At 38.8% G+C, this 23,212-nt stretch overlaps 1 protein-coding gene across 1 annotated transcript in view; it reads right to left on the bottom strand.

Annotated features, from left to right (window-relative positions):
- Positions 1 to 23,212, bottom strand: part of LOC124803010 (UDP-galactose transporter senju) — an 84,543-nt gene that overhangs the window by 34,298 nt on the left and 27,033 nt on the right. Inside the window, exons 3-4 of the mRNA XM_047264116.1 lie at positions 21,329 to 21,375; positions 612 to 751 (exon numbers count right to left, since the gene is read on the bottom strand). Of these exons, the coding sequence (XP_047120072.1) occupies positions 612 to 751; positions 21,329 to 21,375 (187 nt within the window). The remainder of the gene's footprint in view (positions 1 to 611; positions 752 to 21,328; positions 21,376 to 23,212) is intronic.

The following is a 23,212-nucleotide window of genomic DNA, read 5'->3' as shown; positions in this document are numbered from 1 at the left end:
GGCATTTCCAAATAAACACTTATTCATATAATATCTGTAGATTTGGATTTTACTTTGTCTCACATAATGGTTTGTGGGATATAAATGACAGAAACATGAACTTCTGAACAAAGGAAGCAAATTTCATAATTTAGAAAATTAGTCTTTTCACTGTGCGCCAAAAATTAACATGTAGCAACACAGAGAATTTTATCAACTCAATACAGTTCTGTATGAGCTAATCTGATGAATTTTATTCCAAATATGAGCTAAATAAAATCACTGATGTGATGTGCTATTCTAAATAGTGATTTACTCTTTATCCTCAAAGTCTCAGGATCCAATTAGCAGCAATATATAAATGTTTCATATGATAATAGCGACAACTGAAGATGCAGTTTTTTAAATAATGTAATAATTTATCAACATACACTAAATTTCATTAAAAGGATTCAAGTACTAATTTCTTCCTAAATTGAGCCTACTTAATATTGGTCTTTTTTGTTCATTTAGTAGTTGGGTTGCTTCCAGTTTCACTTGTCAGCAACTTCATATCCTGTCTTCTACAACATGTATGGAATAAACATTCTCCTCAACTAGTAATCAGAAAAGATAAATTAAAATATACTAACCTGAAAGGCAATACCTGTCACCACAACTCTGAACTGTAGCAGGAGGTAATATGTTGTAGGGTCAAAGGCTGACAGGTTTATAAAGGCCAAATTGTTATACAAGCAGTATAAAAAGGCCGGTACAAAATATAACAGCATTACTGTAAAAATAAAAGAAACAAATGTTAATTCTTAAAACATATTTGACTGCAGTTGTTAAAGAGAAGACAAGAGTTCTTCCAAAAAATCATGGCACTGCATAAATAGCAGAGAAATCTGGTAACTAGTTTTGTTGCCTGTCCTCTCTTCAACCCCTTGTAAAAGTGTGCTTCAAACTTGAATTGTTTATTTTCTTTCTTTAAGGATATAATAAAGCGGTGACCTGCATATGAACAGGTAAGAGATTGTGAAACTAGTCACTGACACACACACACACACACACACACACACACACACACACACACGTCTGTCTGTCTCTCTCTCTCTCTCTCTCTCTCTCTCTCTCTCTCTCTCTCTCTTTCTTACATTCAGTCCCACCTTGAGTGCTCTGTCAATCCCACCATGACAGAGAGCCCCACCTCCCAGCTCTCGGAGAAAGGAGAAAAAATATAGTGTAGTTAGGTGTTTCCTTCCAAGAAAATGATTTTAAAGTAGGTATTACATTGGTTTTTAACAGGGTCGGAAATGGAACTCCTGTGGCTACTTACAAGTCAATATTCATCTTCTAAAATATTACATATACTCCATACCCCCAGGTCTAACAGCCCCCCCACCCCCTCCTACAAATTATCATGCGGGTGCTGCTGGATGTGGAACAAGTCAAGTAACAGGCAGGAACAACCACTGTTAGCTACTTCTGTACAGTATAACAATAACCAATTATGACTATAGAAGTAATTCATTCAAGCTGATAACTGTCGTAATTATTTCTGCATTACTTTATACATGTTATAAGAAAAACAATTACATTTAAAAGTAGCTGCTGCTCCTACAGGGTTAACCTAAATGATTTATCAGGTTTCAAACCATTGTTTACTTACAAGTACATGACGCACGAGGACAGCTGATACATGAAAAGATAGATGCACCCACCAAGTTTCTGGTACATTCTACAAATACTCAATGTGTGCGCCATTGGTCGCCTGGCACACATCCAAACAGTAATCCAGTTCATTTCACTAGCACATTTCCACCAACATCCATAACAGCACCTCTATTGCATTCCTACAGTTTTTGCAGTGTTGTTGGCTTTGGGGGCACATACACATTGTCTTTAACATATTTTCACAGGAAGAAACCGCATGGCATTAGGTCTAGTGACCTAATAGACTATGGCAACAGAGGAACATCACCCAGAGCAGTGCAACCTATCTATCGATAGGAATAGCCAAAATAAATTAGAAAATCAATTACATACATAAAACTAAGCACAAAATTAGATCTGGTGTTAAAGTCTTTAAAACTAAGGGCCAACCTATCTCTCTTATGAAAATGCAGATTATATTCACGTATGTTAATGGTAATTAGTTAAAACTGAAAAAATGAATTTTAAGGAGGCAGATGGCAAAACAAGAGGGGAAGTAAAAATATCCCAGCCTTCTTCATCACATGTTGAGAAAGGTGTAGACAATTGTACTACAGTGCGGTGGAGCACCATCCTATTGAAAGATGAAAGTCAAGGAGTCAGCAAGACCCACAAGTGCAACATATCTATGTACATGGAACATATCACCATCTGCTCGATGATGAAAGAGGAGCCATACATCTTTGTCTTGGATGTGACGCAGAAGACATTCACTTTTTGTGAACCGCTTTCCATACGGACATACCCCACACTCTCTCACAGTAATGATTCATATTTCCCGATAGATCAAAAACCACTTCATCGCTGAATATCAATGTTCTCACAAAATCATAATCACGTCCACAACCTGCTGCATTTTGGTACAAAACTCCAACCAGTGGGTGTAATCATCTGGAGTCAGGTGTTTTAACAGTTACAAATTGTAGGATTTAAAATGCAAATGCCACTGCAAAACATTACATGTCGTTTTATATAGAATGCCCAGTCCACAGTTAGCACAAATGGCTGAATTTTGTGGCCTACGCACATAGCTCTGTCTCACATGCTCCAAGTTTTCCTCTGAGACATGTGGTCACCCCATGATTTTCTTTTTACACAGACAAACAGTACCACTAAACGCTCTAGCAGCCAGGTGCAGCTTTTCTGTATTTGCATACAAATGCACACATATGCCCATAATGGACTAACATTTCCCATATTCTAACACACAGAAACTTTTCTCCTGCATTGCTGCCATCTCAGAGTGCCTTCACAGGCCTGTTAGATAGCGTGCACGCGAGTCACGCCACAAGGCAGGCTTTTTAAACTTGGCGAATCAATCTTTTTATGCATCAACTCCCCATGTACATCACACATTTGCCAATAAAAAGTGCTTTGGAACCTTATGACTCATTTACGCTAACCCTTCACTACTCGGCTGCTGTTACTCTCTAATACTTCAAACAAAGTATTTCAACTTCACATGGACCATTATTAGCTGTCTATATAACACCAAAATCAGAATATATTTTATACAAATATTAGAGTTAGGAAACAAACAGTAAAACAAAAAACATTAGGGAACTTTACCTAGACATAAATGGGTATAGGAAGGGCTTCAAGGCTAGGACAAATGCACTTCATGGGGATGCTGGGGGAATACTGACAGACCCCAGTGCTATATTAAGTAAATGGAGGGTGTATTTTGAGAATCTATTAAATGTACACCAGGAAGGAGGAAATGAGCAGGCGTACGAAATACATACAGCAGAACCCCAGATACCTGAGCCAACGTTAAAGGAAGTAACAGAAGCAATCAACAAACTTAAAAACCATAAAGCACCAGGATCAAATTGCATAACTGCAGAATTAGTTAAAAATGGGGGACAGAAACTGGTGGAAGTAGTTCACAAAGTGATAACTAAAGTATGGAACTCAGAGATGATACCTGAAGAGTGGCAGGAGTCGATTATTCTGATCCCAGTTTTTAAGAAAGGCAACAAAATGGATTGTAGTAATTATAGAGGGATATTGCTATTACCAGTATGTTCCAAAATTTTCTCGAATATTCTGCTAAGCAGGCTTACACCATATGCAGATGAAATTGTGGGGGATTACCAAGCCAGCTTTCAGAGGAACAGATCAACTGTAGACCAAATATTCACCCTACGTCAAATTTTGGAAAAGAAATGGGAATACAATAAACCAGTTCATAATCTTTTCATAGATTTTACAAAAGTATATGATTCAGTATTGCAATCAAAATTGTACAGAATTCTTTTGGAACTTGTAATACCAAAGAAGTATGTTAGACTTATAGAAGCGAGTTTGAAAAACACAAAAGGTAGATTATGCATGGGGAAATTGGAGTCAGAAGAATTTGTAATAAAGAACGGACTTAAGCAGGGAGATGCCCTGTCTCCGCTACTTTTTAATTTAGTCCTAGAATATATTGTACGAATGGCAGCAGATAATTCAGAGGGTGTGGAGTTAAATGGAAATATTAAGATTTTTAGGGTATGCAGATGATCTAAACATCATTAGCGATAGGAAAGAATCTGTAACAGCAAATGTGAATGCGTTAATCAAGGCTAGTGAAGATGTAGATCTAAGGATAAGTGAAGACAAAACTAAATACCTGGTTACTACTAGAATGCCAACAGCAGTAGATCAGGAAATGTTAAGAGTTGGAGACATGCAGTTTGAAAAAGTGAACACATTTAAGTATCTAGGCGTGGACATCACTTCGAGAAATGAGATTAAATCCGAACTGAAGAAGAGATTACGGGCGGGAAATGCGTGCTACTTCTCACTGAATAGATTACTTTCATGACAGATATTGTCTAGGAATTTAAAGATTAGAATATACAAAACTATTGTTCTACCAGTTATGCTGTATGGGTGTGAGACTTGGTCTCTCACTGTGCAAAATGAAAAGCTGTTTCGAGTATTTGAAAACAAAATTTTGAGGAAAATTTTCGGAGCAAAAAGGGATGACATTAGCAGAGAGTAGTGAAAACTACATAACAAAGAGGTTCAAGAACTCTATTCAAGTCCTGACATAAACATTATTATTAAATCCAAACTTTCAGGAAACATTCCTCACATACAAAGAAAGAAAATATGTTATGTGGACATGTGTCCGGAAACGCTTACTTTCCATGTTAGAGCTCATTTTATTACTTCTCTTCAAATCACATTAATCATGGAATGGAAACACACAGCAACAGAACGTACCAGCGTGACTTCAAACACTTTGTTACAGGAAATGTTCAAAATGTTCTTCATTAGTGAGGATACATGCATCCACCCTCTGTCAGATGGAATCCCTGATGCCCTGATGCAGCCCTGGAGAATGGCGTATTGTGTCACAGCCGTCCCCAACACGAGCACGAAGAGTCTCTACATTTGGTACCGGGGTTGTGTAGACAAGAGCTTTCAAATGCCCCCATAAATGAAAGTCACGAGGGTTGAGGTCAGGAGAGCGTGGAGGCCATGGAATTGGTCCGCCTCTACCAATCCATGGGTCACCGAATCTGTTGTTGAGAAGCGTACGAACACTTCGACTGAAATGTGCAGGAGCTCCATCGTGCATGAACCACATGTTGTGTCGTACTTGTAAAGGGACATGTTCTAGCAGCACAGGTAGAGTATCTCGTATGAAATCATGGCGGTGAATCGAGGAAGTACAGTACATACTGACGAAACTAAAATGAGCTCTAACATGGAAATTAAGCGTTTCCGGACACATGTCCACATAACATCTTTTCTTTATTTGTGTGTGAGGAATGTTCCCTGAAAGTTTGAGCGTATCTTTTTGTAACACCCTGTATGTACACTGAGGTGACAAAAGTCTTGTGATAACAATATTCACTTATACAGGTGGTAGTAGTATTGCTTAGACATGGTGTAAAAGGGAAGCGTATTGGTGGAGATATCATTTGTACTCAGGTAATTCATGTGAAAAGATTTTTGACATGATTACAGCTGACGATGGGAATTAACTGACTTTGAATGTGGAATGGTAGTTGGAGCTAGATACATGGGACATACCATTTCAGAAATCTTTAGGGAATTCAGTATTCTATGATACACAGTGTCAAGAGCATGCCAAGAATACCAGACTTCAGACATTATCCCTCACCATGGACAATGCAGTGGCCGACGGCCTTCACTTGACTGAGAGATGCGGTGTTTGCTTAGAGTTGTCAGTGCTAACAGACAAGCAACACTGTATGAAATAATGACAGAAGTCGATGTTGACGTATGCAATGATATCCATTACAACAGTGGGTTGAAATGTGACATTAGTGGACTGTGGCAGCAGATGAACAACACAAGTGCCGTCGCTAACAGCACAACATCACCTGCAGTGCCCCTCCTGGGCTTAGGACCATATTGGCTGGACTCTAAATGACCGGAAAACTGTGACGTGATGAGTACTGATTTCAGTTGTTCAGATCTGATGGTAGGGTTGAGGTGTGGTGCAGACCCCATGAAGCTGTGAACCTAAGTTGACAACAAGGCACTGTGGAAGCCGATTGCGCCTCAAAATAGACTGGGCTGTGTTTACATAGAATGGACTGAGTCCTCTGGGTCAACTGAACTGATCATGATTGGCAGTGGTTATGTTTGGCTGCATAGAGACCATTTGTAGACATTCATGGACTTCGTATTCCCGGGGAATTTTTATGGATGACAATGTGCCTTGTCACCAGGCCACAGTATGTTGTGATTTGTTTGAAGAACATATTAGGCGATTTGAGTGAATGATTTGGCCACCAGATTGCCTGGACACAGTCTCATTATGTACTTTAGATCAGCACAGGATTTCTTCCAAAAGCTAGTGAAGTTTTCATTCTCTCTTGTGTCTGGCTGTTGATGAATCAAGTGCTATGCAGTGAGTGGTGGTCTTCTCCACCCCTACATTATTTAGAAGTTGAAATAATTTCCTCATAGATTATGCATGCCTCTCTAGGTTTCAGAATGATGTTTTATATTCTGGTGCAAAAGTCTATAAACAGTTGCCAGTAGACATCTGGCAGGAAATTGAAAATCCCCAAAAATTTAAACATAGTGGGAAAGAATATTTCATTTGTCACTCCTCCAATTTATCTGAAGACTCAGACTCAAGAATGTAAATAGTGCCTAACTCTAATACTTACTTACTTACTCACTGGTCATACCGGACTCGAGAGTCCATTACCGCAGCAACGTATTTTCGCCATCTGTCCCTGTCTTGAGCTATTTCCTCCCATTCACCTTCAATACCTAGGCTCCTCAAATCAGCCTTCACATTGTCCTCCCATCTATGCATCGGTCTCCCCACAGGACGTTTTCCCTCTAGGTGCCCTACCAGTACTCTGCGCGCTGCCCTGCCCTCATCCATTCGAGCTAAGTGACCCGCCCACACCGGTGAGCAGTATTCAAGCAGTGGGCGCACAAGTGTACTGTAACATACTTCCCTTGTTTTTGGATTGCATTTCCTTAGGATTCTTCCAATGAATCTCAGTCTGGCATCTGCTTTACCGACGATTAACTTTATATGATCATTCCATTTTAAATAACTCCTAATGCCTACTCCCAGATAATTTATGGAATTAACTGCTTCCAGTTGCTGACCTGCTATATTGTAGCTAAATGATAAAGGATCTTTCTTTCTATGTATTTGCAGCACATTACACTTGTCTACATTGAGATTCAATTGCCATTCCCTGCACCATGCTCCAATTCGTTGCAGATCCTCCTGCATTTCAGTACAATTTTCCATTGTTACCACCTCTCGATATACTACAGCATCATCCACAAAAAGCCTCAGTGAACTTCCGATGTTATCCACAAGGTCATTTATGTATATTGTGAATAGCAACGGTGCTATGACACTCCCCTGTGGCACACCTGAAATCACTCTTACTTCGGAAGACTTCTCTCTCTTGTCTAGGAACTCTTCAATCCAACCACACAATTGGTCTCATAGTCCACATGCTCTTATTTTGTTCATTGAACGACTGTTAGGGAACTGTATCAAACGCCTTCCAGAAGTCAAGAAACACGGCATCTACCTGGAAACCCGTGTCTATGGCCCTCTGAGTCTCATGGACGAATAGCGCGAGCTGGGTTTCACACGATTGTCTTTTTCGAAACCCATGCTGATTCCTACAGAGTAGATTTCTAGTCTCCAGAAAAGTCATTATACTCGAACATAATACGTGTTCCTAAATTCTACAACTGATTGATGTTAGAGATATAGGTCTATAGTTCTGCACATCTGTTTGAAGCCCCTTCTTGAAAACGGGGATGACCTGTGACCTTTTCCAATCCTTTGGAACGCTACGCTCTTCTAGAGAGCTACTTTACAGTTTCCCCTTTTTCTGTCCTGTGACCCCATCTCTGTCCACACCTCCCCGTCATCTTCATCAGGCTTCACTGCTCACTGGCTCCAGTACTGGTATGTCACATGCCAAGCCCGTGCACCTGCCACCCCTCTCCCACTTATTCCTATCCAGCAACCTGTTGCCTCAGTCTCAGCCACTAGTTATTTGTCCCCAACCTTTCCTCCTGCTTCCTGCCTCTCTCCCAGCCAATGCATGCCCCAAGCAGTCCAATAACTAGCAAAGTTTTCACTTTCTTTTGTGTGTACCTGTCAATGGCTCAATGCTTCTCCCTCCTGTTGAGGACTCAACACTTCTCCCAATTGGTGAGAAAATATTTGCATTCTGCCAGGACTTTCTTTACATATTTATTTCCACTTCTAGTACTGTTGTTGTTAACTGCTGAAGTCATCATCTTGATAAAAGAATTGTTCGAATTATCTATGTAACATGTAACTAACTGAATTCACTCTTGTTATTAACCACAAATACTATTACGGAGCACATTTATTGGCATATTTGCATATAGGTGTAAGAATCTTTAGGTCCCTGAAGAAGCTTCTGCAAGATGTTCAGCTATTAACTTAACACAATATTCTTATAATTGTCAACAAGAGTTCTGTTATTATTTTAGAAACAGTTTCGATAACTCTGGTGAGTATCCCATCACATGCTTAACAATAATGAATTTTTTCAAGTGAATTTGTAGACTTACTTTAGAGTATACAATTGATGTTTAGTTATCTGAAGCAACTGATTTGTCTGTCAGACATTAGACCACAATAGAGACAGTGTACACAAAAGAAAAGCACGTGGAAACCATGTCAGCACTGTAGCAGATTGCAAACATGCTGTTGTTTGGGGTTAGTATTCTGTAAACAACCGAGACATCAGAAACAGAACACTGGATCACTGTGGTTGGCACTGAATGGTGAAAGCATTAGTTGAACATTATAACACTGCATCAAGGAGATTACCTAACATATGAATTCAATTAGATGTCAAAGATTCAGTCACATAAATGAAATGTCTAGGGTTTATTGTTGAGGGTACATGAGCTAAATTAGCACATACGTCTGACTGTAGGAGAAGTAAATGGCAGATTCCAGTTCCATGCTAAAATTTTTGGGAGAACAATGAGCCCATTAAAAAAAATGAAATTAACAAATGAGTTATTGGTGCATCCTTTCCTTGGCGTTATCTGTTGAAATTTTGAAAATCATTACCATACAACATGAATAATTAGCATTTTTTGTCCCAATGCTTTTCAGTGAAGTCCTCTTGCTTCCAATAAAAAATGTTGATCTGACACAGAACACCACAATTTATATTTTGTAACAATGTTATGAAAAAGTAAGGTCCTACTCACCATATTAGCTGCTGAGTCGCAGATAGGCACAACAAGAAGATTGTCACAAATAAGCTTTCAGCCAACAGGGCCTTTGTCAAAAATAGACAAAACACACACACACACACACACACACACACACACACACACACTTGTCATTTGTGTGTGTGTGTGTGTGTGTGTGTGTGTGTGTGTGTGTGTTGTCTATTTTTTACAAAGGCCCTGTTGGCTGAAAGCTGATTTGTAACAGTCTTTTTGTTGTGCCTATCTGTGGCTCGGCATCTCCGCTATATGGTGAGAAGCAACTTTCCTTTTCATAATATTATTACATTCCATCCAGAATTTTCCATTGTTTGACAGTTATAGTAAAGAAAAGAAATATGGAAACTTTTTGGATGCCAGACATGCCTTGTAGTAAATTGTGATAAGATAAAACACACTATTTTTTTGTTAATGGATAAACACAAAATTATGTGGGACAACCATTTAGTGGAACGGATCTTGCTAGTTTTGAATATCCTATGCATAAATAAAAATCACTGTACAGAAAATTACCTCCCAAATGAAACTTGAACCACATAAAAGGAGAAAATTTCTATCTACCAATGACAGCAACAGCAACATGCACAACAGACATATGCATAAAAAAGTGTATTTGTTTTCTATTTAATCCCTGTTTGGTCTCATTTTTACAAAGCCTTTCATCCATTTTGCCAGGTGGAGGAACTTCTAGTTGCAAAAGGTTATGTAAATAGCTCTACTAAAATGTTGCTTTTTTATTTATTTGCTGCCAATCAGCAAGAACATATTTTCTAATATTTCATAAATTAAAATCTGAGAAAAAGATCAACTACCTGGAGCATGAACTTATACTCAGCTGAATTATTTTATTATTTTGCCCAACATGTTCTTCACCTCCAACCCTGGGCATCTGAAACTGTCATTATCAATTTTATTTGATAGTAGCCACAGTTGCATAAAAATATATTCAGTCTCATGACCAATCTAGGCCTCAAGGCCATTACCAAGTGGTCAATTACTTACTACAACAGGAGTCTGCCCAATGTAATCAAGATAATCAGAAAAGAGATAGTTCTAAAGTAAACATACACACCCCTTACAGATTATGCCTTACGTCGGTTCCGATTGTCCAACTGCTCCCTACAAGGCAGTACAAGGAATGGTCTACGATCTAAGATTATGGGACACACGATCCGTATGTCACCAATTCCAATGGAATTGTTTCTTTATTCAAGCAGCTCCTCATTTGGTCTCTCAAGGCTGAGTGGATCCCATTCAAGACCTCCCTAGCTCAGAAAAAAATCTGAGGAGCAACAGGGAATCAAACTGATCCTTCTGCACCAAAGGCAGCAAAGGTGACCACTTGGCTTTGAGGACAATTCTATAGAATATAATTTGTATATTAAATATGACACATGAACAACTGATGTTCAGAACATGCTCAGTCTGTTTGTAGAAATGACATAACAAATATGGTAAAATTTTGAGCTCTCAGAGCAGATGTTTTGACCTCACCTGTTTTTTTCACATAAATATACAGCGGTAAGCTGCTAATGACATATATTTATTTAATGTTACTTGCACAAAATATTTCTGAACTAGAGCTTCACCATCAATGCTCCCATTATTATTTTAAATAAGGTTTAATTTTCCACACTGTATATAGTTTAAGTGAATCACGCAGTTGACAGAGTAATAAAAATTACAGCTTCATATGGATGCATCTGGCAGGTGGCATATGAGTACAAAAATTCAACAGGAATCAGGGTACATCAGTCTGTAATATATCATTCCTGGCTGTGTTCATGGCCTTGTCCTCTGGCTGTTGTGGATGCCAGATCCAGCTTCTGATATCTGGAGGAAGGGGGCTTTGTTCACTCTTGAAAGGATAGCCTGATTCCTGTGTAGCACTTCTAAATGGGTTGTCATTAGGACCTACTATCCTAGCTCAAGGGCTAGGGGCTTTTCTTGATGGAAGGCATTTTTCTTTTGAAAAGTCTGGGCAGGAAGCCACATTCTGTTGAGGAACACTACTGACAGAAACAGGAAATTGTCAATGAAAATGCCTGCATTTTGTTCCTGAGGTTAATTGGTGAAAAGAGCTAAATGTTAAATCTACATTTACATTTACATCTACATCTACATCTATACTCCTCAAGCCATCATATAGTGCATGCCAGATGGTACCCCACACCACTACTGGTCATTTCCTTTCCTGCTCCAATCTCAAATATAGCATGGGAAAAACGACTGCCTATATGCGTCTTTATAAGCCCTAATTTTTTGTATCTTATCTTTGTCATCCTCACACAAAATGTGTGTTGGCAGTAGCATCGTTCTGCAGTCAGTTTCAAATGCTGCTTATACAATTTTTTCAATAGTGCTCCTTGAAAAGAACATTGCCTTCCCTCCATGGATTTCCATTTCAGTTTCCGAAGCATCCCCGTAATACTTACATGCTGTTCAAACCTACGGTAACAAATCTAGCACTACACCTCTGAATTGCTTTGATGTTTTCCCTTAACCCAATCTGGTGTGGATACCAAATACCAAACACTTGAGCAGTACTCAAGAACAGGTCACACTAGCATCCTATATGCTGTCTCCTTTACAGATCAACCACACTTTCCTACATGCTCCCAATATATCGAAGTTGACCATTTGCTTTCCCCCCACAATCCTCACATTCCATTTCATATCTCTTTGTAACATTACGTCCAGACATTTAAATGACTTTGTGCCGAAGCAAGCAAGGATATTTTTACTTCCCCTCTTGTTTTACCATCTGCCTCCTTAAATTCATTTTTTTTTCACTTTTAACCAATTACCATTAACATACGTGAGTGTAATCTGAATTTTCATGAAAGAGAAAGGTTGGCCCTCAGTTTTAAAGAATATAACAGAAGATCTAATTTTGTGCTTAGTTTTATGTATGTAACTGATTTTCTACTTCATTTCAACTATTCCTAGTTAGTATCTTTTGTTTTGGTGTGATATCAGTAATTGCTTCATAACTTAAATTCTATTGTTGACATATAAACAAATTAACACATTTGGAGGAACAACTAATAGTATTTCTACAGGATTTATTTGTATCTATTCGAAAACATGTTAGGAAAGCCGGCCCTTAATTAATTCCAAAGTAATTAACAGTTTTGTCAAAAGTATTGTTTGTGTAACGATATTTGTTAATTTCATGATTCAAGCAAATAATCTGGCCTAACTCTTGTAATGGAAGAAACTGTTAAAAAGAACCAATCTTTCAATGCATTCAGTTTATTTAATGAGTTAAGTTTTAATTGTAATTTTTGTAAATTAAACTTCGAACAATGTGAACTTTCAGCACCTATTATTGTGAGGATATATAAGGGCCCAATTTTGGTCCCGAGACAGTCAGTCATGGCCAAGTTTCAGATGAGAAACCTGTGTTGGTTAGAACAACAACAATGCTTCAACTTAACTGTGAAATATGTGTTACTCAGTTACGCCATTTGTTTAAACAATGACAGTGTCTGCTCCATACGTACCTTTCTATTCTTCAATAACTGTGAACTTTGTGGTTATGTTTTTACTGCACATAGATATTCAACAGTAAACTATTGTAGCAGTATGTGGATGTTTGCCTGCAACCTGTTAATGAGGCTTATAGAAAGTTAAACAATAGTGCACTGGCCATATTAAATGTGTATGTGGGGGGGTTGAAAAAAGTAAAAGTAAACAACTGTGAAATGCAAATGTGTACCTGTCGGCTACATCATTTACAGTAGACATTACTGCACTCCCACCCCCTATTTTTTCAGCCAGTACACCAATAGTGAGGACTACAAACAAAGAAATAAAGCATAGAACATCGTCACAACGTGACTGTCACACAGGACACTGTATCCAAACATTGCAGATTAGTTTTTCCTCTCATCTTCATTAACTTATTATTTTCTGTATTCAGAGCTAGCTGCCATTCATCACACCAACTACAAAATTTGCCTACGCCATCCTGTATCCACCTACAGTCACTCAAGTTTTACATCTTCCCATTCACCGCAGCATCATCAGCAAACAACTGCAGATTGCAGCCCATTCTATCTACCAAATCACTAATGTACATTCATGTTCAGAATAAAACAGAACACTTTGAATGATTAGAGATAGGATGTTCATATTTGCAGGATATGTACAATATTCACAGGACATTTATATTAGCATGTTCCACACAAATGATTAGCATTTCAGTCACCTTGTTTCAGCATGTGTCTTGTTGCCTAGTAGGCACAGGGTCTGCCATGGGCTCTGATAACTTGGTCCATGCATGTTGGCATCAAAGCATATAAGGCCTGAATGGTGTCCTGTGTTATAGCTACCAACTGCATTCACCTGGTTCCAAAGATCATCTGTGATTGTTGGCACTGGGTCACTGTGCTGCACCTGTCATTTCACCATATCCCACATATTTTCAATAGGCAACAAGTCTGGTGATGTGGCAGGCTAGGGCAAAAGGCTGACATCCTGTGACACCAAGAGGAACATGTTCATGCAGCAACTTGTAGTTGTGCATTGTCTTGCTGAAAATTGGTGTCTGGAGTGTTGTGCAGAAAGGATATGGCTACAGGTCGCAGAACATCATTCACATAGGTCAGGCTGGTCACACTGTCCTGAACAAACACCAGCTGTGATTTATGGCTGTACCCAATAGCACCCCACACCTAAGGCCTTGAGCTGGTGCTGTATGTCTTGTGTGAATGCAGTCACTGTGATGCTGTTCCTTCTGCCTGCAACAATCCAAAAGGCAGGCACCATTTTCAAAGAAACAGAACCTGCATTCATCCAAAAACACTATTTGATCCCATTCCTGACCCCAGTGATGTCGTTCCATACACCATTGCCGCCTGGCATATTTCTCACATTTGTCAAACGTAGGCAGAGAAGTGGATGATGCACACACAACCCATGCCAAAATAAATGGCGACGGACTGTCACCCATGATAGTGTACGATGTGTTACATTGTTCCATTATTACACCACAGTCAAGGACGATGCAGATCTGTCGTGCAGTGTCCTTCAGATGAGGTGTCAATCTTCTTGGGTGGTGGTCTGGATGGTGCAACCTGACCCATCTCATCATGTACTATGGCCTACCGCGAAGCATTCTGCACACATCCACTGCACTGCCCGATCACTTCATCCCACATGAGCGGCAATTTCCCAGATGGATGCATCACATTCTCTCATGCCAATAATGTGCCCTCCCTCAAACTCACTGATTTGACAGTACAGTTCACACATACATCTACGAGGCATCCTGCGCGTCTGCTCAAGTCACACTAATTGATTACCTTTGGTTTGCAGTGACAAAGAGAGCTGCATGCACATTTTACCAGTAGCTGGTGCTGCACCATGATATCTATGTTGACCTTGAACTCATGGGCTCACTTGGTTCAAATGCTAATCATTTCCACAGAACATACTAATGTACATGTCTTGTAAATATGAAAGTCCCATTTATAGTCACTCAAGGTGTTCAGTTTTTTTCTGAACATGAGTGTATTTAGAAAATAACATCAGTCCTATCATATTTCCCTGGGGAACTCCTGATGATATTCTTGCCTCTCATTAACACTCACCATTGAAGACAACATACTGGGTTCTATTTCTTAAGAAGTCTTCAAGCCACTCACATATCTGGAACCCTATTCTGTATGCTCATACCTCTGTTAACAGTCTGCAGTTGGGCACCATGTCAAATGATTTTCAGAAATGTAGAAATACGGAACTGTCTGTTGCCCTTCATCCATGCTTTGCAGTATATCATGTGACAAAAGGGCAAGCTGAGTTTCATGGTAGTGTTGCTTTCTAAAGCTGACTGATGTTGACATCTCAGTCTGGAGCTCACAAAACCTGGGGTCGGCCAGCAGCCCATGCTGGTGTAGGAGGCAATTCATGGGCCTTATGGGTGGAGGTTATGTTTCAAGAGAGTTCTTCATTAGAGGCCTGCATCTAAAATTTATGCTTGCTTGAATTGCCCTGTGCCTGTAGTTCTGCTTAAGTCTGGCAGATGTCAATACAGCCACTTTGGCCATTGGCTGTGACTTCATTTCATGCTCGAATTGTCCAGACGTCTGCTACAGTTACCCAAGCGCTGCAAGCTACCCGCTGTAGGATCACGGCACATGAATATGAGATGAAGGAGATTGTGAAAGCAACACTTCAGTGCAAAAGACAATGATCGTAATGATGGTTGGGAGAGATTTTTATTAGTTACCGATAAGGATGTTGGCTACATGCACTGTGGCAAATACCAGGTGATCAAAAAGTCAGTATAAATTTGAAAACTGAATAAATCATGGAATAATGTAGATAGAGAGGTACAAATTGACTCACATGCTTGGAATGACATGGGGTTTTATTAGAACCAAAAAAAAAAAAAAAAAAAAAAATTACAGAAGTTCAAAAAATGTCTGACGAATGGTGCTTCATCTGATCAGAATAGCAATAATTAGCATAACGAAGTAACACAAAGCAAAGATGATGTTCTTTACAGGAAATGCTCAAGATGTCACCATCATTCCTCAACAATAGCTGTAGTCGAGGAATAATGTTGTGAACAGCACTGTAAAGCATGTCCGGAGTTATGGTGAGGCATTGGCGTCAGATGTTGTCTTTCAGCATCCCTTGAGATGTCGGTCGATCACGATACACTTGCGACATCAGGTAACCCCAAAGCCAATAATCGCACGGACTGAGGTCTGGGGACCTGGGAGGCCTAGCATGACAAAAGTGGCGGCTGAGCACACGATCATCACCAAACGAAGTGCGCAAGAGATCTTTCACGCGTCTAGCAATATGGGGTGGAGCTCCATCCTACATAAACATTGTATGTTCCAGCAGGTGTTTATAAGCCAGGCTGGGGATGTGCAATTCTGTAACATATCGGCGTACCTCTCACCCGTCATGGTAGCAGTTACAAAACCAGAATCACGCATTTCCGCGAAAAAAAGGCCCAATAACGGTTTTTTTTTCTGATAAAATCCCATGTCATTCCAAGCATGTGTGTCAATTTTTACCTCTCTATCTACATTATTCTGTGGTTTATTAAGTTTTCAAATTTATACTGACTTTTTGATCACCCGGTACTCTGCTCTCTTGTCTCACAGATCTGCCACCGCACACCTGAAGGCACATGTCTGCAGAACACGACAAAGTGTAAGTTCTGAAGCATTACTAGTTTGAGTGAAAGCTGAAGTAACTAAAAAGGTGTGCAAAAATGTCCATTTACAGTAATATTAGGTGTAGGATTTTGTGCTTTATTTCAGAAGCTTGTAAGCATCAGTCCAGAATTGGGACATACCGACATCTCCAACACTTCTCCTCATGCTACAACAGTAGCAAGAAACACTGAAAGACAAGCTGATGAAATACAGGCAAGTATGATACACAGCTTTATCCAGGTCATGGGTGTGAATGCATGTGGATGTATAGCAGATATACGGACTGATACATATTGGAAAATGTGTTATTTATCTATTACTGGGAATTTCATTTTTCAAAATTAGGCACTGTGAAATACTGTACTGGTGGCAATTCACTTTTATGAGAAAAGAAAAATCTGGAGAATCTATTTTGATCCACATTGGGGAAACATTATTCATAGTGCTAGGAATAAATCACCAGCACTTCAGTGAGCTTTCATTGTCACTGACCAAGATGCTAATATATGCAAGGCATTGCAATCCTTTCAGCATTATACATGCATTACACACATTTTGAACACAGTCCTGAAATGCATGATTAATGATGATTATTTGATAAATACACTGCAAAATAACTCATGGCATTTTTAGAGCCACTGAAAGTTACAATGAGGAGTGCTGGAAGGCGAGAAGTTACCAACAGTTCATTATTATTATTATTATTATTATTATTATTATTTCTTCCCTTTCTCAGACGTTATGTCTGGTTAGAAATAGAAATTGACGCGGACCTTGATCAAGCGTGACTTCCTTTTAACTGTACAGTGTATGTTACATTGCATTTAGGAACTTTCGGGTAATTGAACATGTATCAATAATTACAGATTTCTGTAGTTGTATATACAAGTTTGGATGTAGCTGTATTGTGTTGATATACTGGTGGATACTGTGTTGTATGACTCCTGTAGTTGATAGTATAATTGGTATAATGTCAACTTTATCCTGATGCCACATGTCCTTTACTTCCTCAGACAGTTGGATGTATTTTTCAATTTTTTCTCCTGTTTTCTTTTGTATATTTGTTGTATTGGGTATGGATATTTTGATTAGTTGTGTTAATTTCTTCTTTTTATTGGTGAGTATGATGTCAGGTTTGTTATGTGGTGTTGTTTTATCTGTTATAATGGTTCTGTTCCAGTATAATTTGTATTCATCATTCTCCAGTACATTTTGTGGTGCATACTTCTATGTGGGAACGTGTTGGTTTATAAGTTTATGTTGTAAGGCAAGCTGTTGATGTATTATTTTTGCTACATTGTCATGTCTTCTGGGGTATTCTGTATTTGCTAGTATTGTACATCCACTTGTGATGTGATCTACTGTTTCTATTTGTTGTTTGCAAAGTCTGCATTTATCTGTTGTGGTATTGGGATCTTTAATAATATGCTTGCTGTAATATCTGGTGTTTATTGTTTGATCCTGTATTGCAATCACGAATCCTTCCGTCTCACTGTATATATTGCCTTTTCTTAGCCATGTGTTGGATGCGTCTTGATCGATGTGTGGCTGTGTTAGATGATACGGGTGCTTGCCATGTAGTATTTATTATTATTATTATTATTATTATTATTATATTATATGTGCACAAACTAAAAAGTCATTGTAATACAGGACACAGGGATTGAAGACAGAGGGGTATGTTTAATTTAATGTAGATCAAGTTTACTGGTTTAATACATGCTGTGTGACCAGCAACGAAGACTGCACTCAACTGCAAAATATCAGATTCAGTGGGACTGTTATTTTGGCAGTACAGTACAACTGTCATATTATCATCCAATAACGAAAAAATTGCTGTCTGTGTCTCACAGGTGAGAAAGTTAAAATTCGGATGTTGCACTTCTGTGGTTGCCCTTCCAATTATTGGAACTGATGTCTGGTTCTAATAGAGATTATATATTAAATACAGTCATTAAATATGTGATGAAATAGAACAAAATTATAACATGGCCGCAGCATCTAACTTTGTTGATGTGATATATGTAAACATTTATTTAGAGTCATTGAGAGAATGCCAGCTGCACTCGGTATCCAAAAAGATGAAGTCTCTTTTTCAGAATAACTAGACTGTGGCCTATGTCATGCTCAATCTATCAATGATGTTGACTTGTATTTAACCTGAATGGATACTGCTGATCTGCTTGAGAGGTGAAAGCACAACCATAGTCTCTTCCCCAAGCTATCAAATTTGGAAAAAGGAATGTTTTGATTTCCAGTAAAAGAAATTTCAGTGCAGTAGGGAACCTTACATTGGATGTATGAAGCAAACTTGATCCAGACAATCCAATTCAGTGTAATTACACCAACAGGGAATAATTTTGAGACAATTTTGTTCCTGTTAGATTTCTAATTTCTTAGACTGTCAAGATCAGGTATGTACACTTGAATCAATAATGCAGATGGTGTTTTTTTAAAACACCAATGTGATTTTTTCATTGCAAGAGTGACCATCATTACAAAAGTTGGTAGTTACATAGTTTTTCTGTGAAATTCAAACCGTTTCCAAATTTTTGTTATTTGATAAATCAGGCTATTTTCTCTTGTGGATCACATTGATGTCACGATTAGGCACTACCATCTATGAATTTACATCAGCAGCATAACCAAACTGATCTGACAGTAGTTCCATCAGCTGGTGGGAGTATGTCAGCACCAGCCTACAGACACACAGAGTTAAGACTAAAACACTCACAACAGCAGCATAGAGAAAGCACTGGACCAGGCAACCTCTACCCTTTCCACAGCCCATCTGCTTCAATCACAGCCCATCTGCATCAACCATATGTACTTTGGGAAGTCACATACAATTGGCTGGAGTGAGTAAAATGCCCTATTTGCAGACCTCTATTGCATGTATGAAATCAGAAATGAATGACTGTCAGTAAGCAATAAAGTTGTTCTGCCAGTAAGAGTTCACAAGTGCATTCCCATGTGCAACATAGAATTCTGCCCTATATTCCGGTTTGGTAAGTGCTGCGGTTTGGTGACAGTGTTCAACTTGGTACGAAGAGGCTTCACAGCAATGGGTGGAGTCACCAGCTGGCAGGATGCCAGTGTTCAGTGAACAAGGAGGGCTTAGTGAGGTACAGTTAAAGCCAATCCAGTCCTTTTATTCTGGTGGCAACTTGAAATGTAATGATTTTGCCTGTCTTTTCCCATTTTGGTGTTTAACTATTAAGCTGTGTTGTTTTTGAAGGCAATTATCACTAGCAGTTGCTGGAAACCATCTGGAAACAGTATAAATTGTCAGCAGTGTACATTTTCTAGTTTAGTGATCAGCTCTCAGAATCTTTCTGAAAGTAGGTAGATTGCTGCAAGGTCTTCTATCACTGGTTTGGAAGTAGTGACAATTTCAGTCCTGTCTCCTCCCAAGTCAACACACAGGTGGTGACCCTTATTTACACTGATTTAGTAATGGAGATGATTAATCCGGGTCCATCAATAAATGTTTTTGAATAAATCTGCAAAACAAAGCATCAGGTAATCTATCTACTGTCCCACACATTATTAAGAGTGTGCAGACTCTGACAACAGGGGACTTCACACTGTGCCACACAAGCACTGAAGCTCCAAGTGAGAGACAGAAGGAACATTTCAAGTCCTCCACCACAGTCAACAGTTCCTTTCTATAACTAAACGAAAAAGAAGCTCTGATTGTGAAAGCTTGTGATTTCATCACATTTTGTAGGTACAAGGTGTTTGTTTTAAATTGGAACAATTAAACATCTCAAAAAATATGCATTGCACAAAAATAATGTTCCAGACAATGATTTAATATTTTCATAGGAGACTTCTGACTATGCTGAAACCGGTCTCTCCCTAATCCACTCCATGGGAGGGTCAACTTCTTATTTTCACATGGCAACTTTCCTCCTTTTTTTTTTGCAGATTCGAATTATACACCAAAAAATATCTACAGTTTATCTGAAACAATTTTTTTTCCATTTGTGGCAGATTGCACTGCAATCAACGTGAGAGTTATGGCAGTTGAACGGAAGAACACACCAAAATCAGTCACCCTTATGGTTAGATTTAAGGGAACTCACTGAAATCAAGCAACCTGGTGGTGTATAGACTCACCCAAATCAGCCCCAAAGGGAACTGTAAACTATGTTTAAAAGAAGCTTATTTGCCAGACTTTTAAATGCCTAAACATAGAAGTTTTCTTGCAATCAAATTTTTAGAACTAAATTAAAATTTTAACAATAATATCAACTATTTAGTATAGAAAAGTTTACATTTTTACTGAAAATGTAATGTCATATCAAATGACTCAGTTCTTAACTGCAAAAACCGCAAAAAATTGAACTTTGTCAGTTACGGCATCATCTACCACTAATGAAAAAAAAAAAAATGCTTATGGTAAACTAAAGGTATTTTTGGCATATAATCTGAATTTGTGACCAAACTTGGGGATTCCCAGCCAAAAATAAAAAGCTGATTACCCATGAACAGTGGGTGGGGTGGAGCAGTTTTAGCAAATATAGAAGTCCCCCTTGAAAATATATCATACAATATGTTTTTTTTTTTTTTTAATATTTAGTTTTTCCAAGTTAAAACAAACACCCTCTATATGCAATGTGTTTACCATCTGCAGATGCTTATGGTATGAACTATCAGTTTGGACCGTCCTTTTCTGATTTTTCACAACAACTATTGCTTTTTCATCCTGATTACATGATTTCACTTACCTCTAATGTGTAACTTTGTCTCATGAAGCAGGGAAGACACTGCATTGCTAGAAAACAAAACATAATCCACTATTAAAAACATCAGGAATATGTGAAGATTATTCTTAAATGTCAAACTATGGAAACTCCATGCTGGAATATCAATAATATTAGGAAAGGAATACTTGCTACTCACCATAAAGATGACTAGTTGAGTTGCCGACAAGTGCGCGCGCGCGCGCGCACCCACACACACACACACACACACACACACACACACACACCATCACTGGCAACACAGACCGCGGAATGTGTAACGGCCTTTTCATTGTGGCTGACTGCAACTCAACATCCCATCTTTACAGTGAGTAGTAATCTACTCCTTTCCTAATATTGATATTTCAACCTGGAGTTGTCATCGATTGTTACACTAGTATAAATCTATCGTTTTCCTAATACTGTCGTTATTCCTAAATGTTAATGCCAGAAATTGTTCACATTACTACCTATTGTTGAAGTAATATTAATGAATAGCCTTTTTATTTTCATCCCAACAGATATTTACTTTTCCTTCAGATTTTTGGGTTATTTTAACTTGCAAACCTGCATTATTTAAGTATTATGAGATCCAACAGAAAATGGATAACATAGGTCTACGTTCCTGTTACATATTTTTACATTCATTCTCAACCTATATTTCATATTTAATTTTGGGTAACAGCGCACTGAACAGAACTTCTCAAAATGCACATAAAGAAGACAGAACCTCACCAGCTTTTGGACAAATCCTTGTTTTATTACAGAGTTATTACAGAGAGGGAGATGTTGTCAAGTCCATCAACCCTGGATTGTCAACCAGTGGAGATAATGGAACAACAATTAAGGATCCTTGGCCCCCTCCTTCCTTGCCCCTTTCAGCATCTCTCAATGAATTTGAACAGTTTATTAATAAATGAGCGTATCAAATCCCACCAATTGCTTAAAAATTTAAATGCTTTGAACATTATGAGAGATTGTGCCATTTTGGTTACTAACACTGGTCCTGTGTCCTATTACGTGGGTGTTTATATCATCTTGTTCAATCCATGCACTGCACAAAGATAAACACATATTTAAAATAAAATAGAAGTATAACATTAGTAACATCAAATATTTAAACAGAACTTGGGCAAGGAATATACAGATAAAATTGTCAGCAGCTTGGTTTAAAATTGTGATATTATACATCTTCAGTACAGCTACAACAAGGATTTTACTGACTAGTTTAAGAACACATCAACAGTACCGGAAAAAGAGCTCTGCCACAGAATTTGGAAGGAAGAAGACATGGTCATTAGAGAGGGATCACGAGCTCAAATTAGGTGGGGTAGGAGAGGAATTCAGGCATGTTGATTCGAAAGGTATCATCCACACATTTATTTACATTAATGACAACATTGTGAAAAGGATAGTCGCTACTCACCATATAGCGGAGATGCCAAGTCACAGACAGGTGCAACATAAAGACTGTGAAATGAAGCTTTCAGCCAAATAGGTGTTCATCTGAATGGACCACACACACACACACACACACACACACACACACACACACACACACACACACACACACAAAAAAAACAGTCTCTGGTTCCCAAAGCCAGACTGCAAGTAGCAGTAGAAGCAAACAAGGTGGTGGTGGCATGGAGGGATGGCAGGGTGAGGATGGAGGACGGTAAACTGCTGCTTGTGCGAGCATACAGGAATGAGCTGGGGAGAGGGTACAGCAGCTAGGTGCAGTTGGAAGCACCTAGACAGCACACACTTCCTCTCTAGTACCAGTGGGCAAGCCATCTACGCACTGCTCCTGTGATGGTGTTTGTGCATTTGTATGATGCTGACACTTAGTAAACATATGGCACACAATTA

The sequence above is a fragment of the Schistocerca piceifrons genome, chromosome 6 (genome assembly GCF_021461385.2).
Source record: "Schistocerca piceifrons isolate TAMUIC-IGC-003096 chromosome 6, iqSchPice1.1, whole genome shotgun sequence".
In the NCBI taxonomy this organism is placed as follows: Eukaryota; Metazoa; Arthropoda; class Insecta; order Orthoptera; family Acrididae; genus Schistocerca; species Schistocerca piceifrons.
Note: the sequence above shows the minus strand (reverse complement) of the source record. Positions and strands in the feature narration are given on the sequence as shown.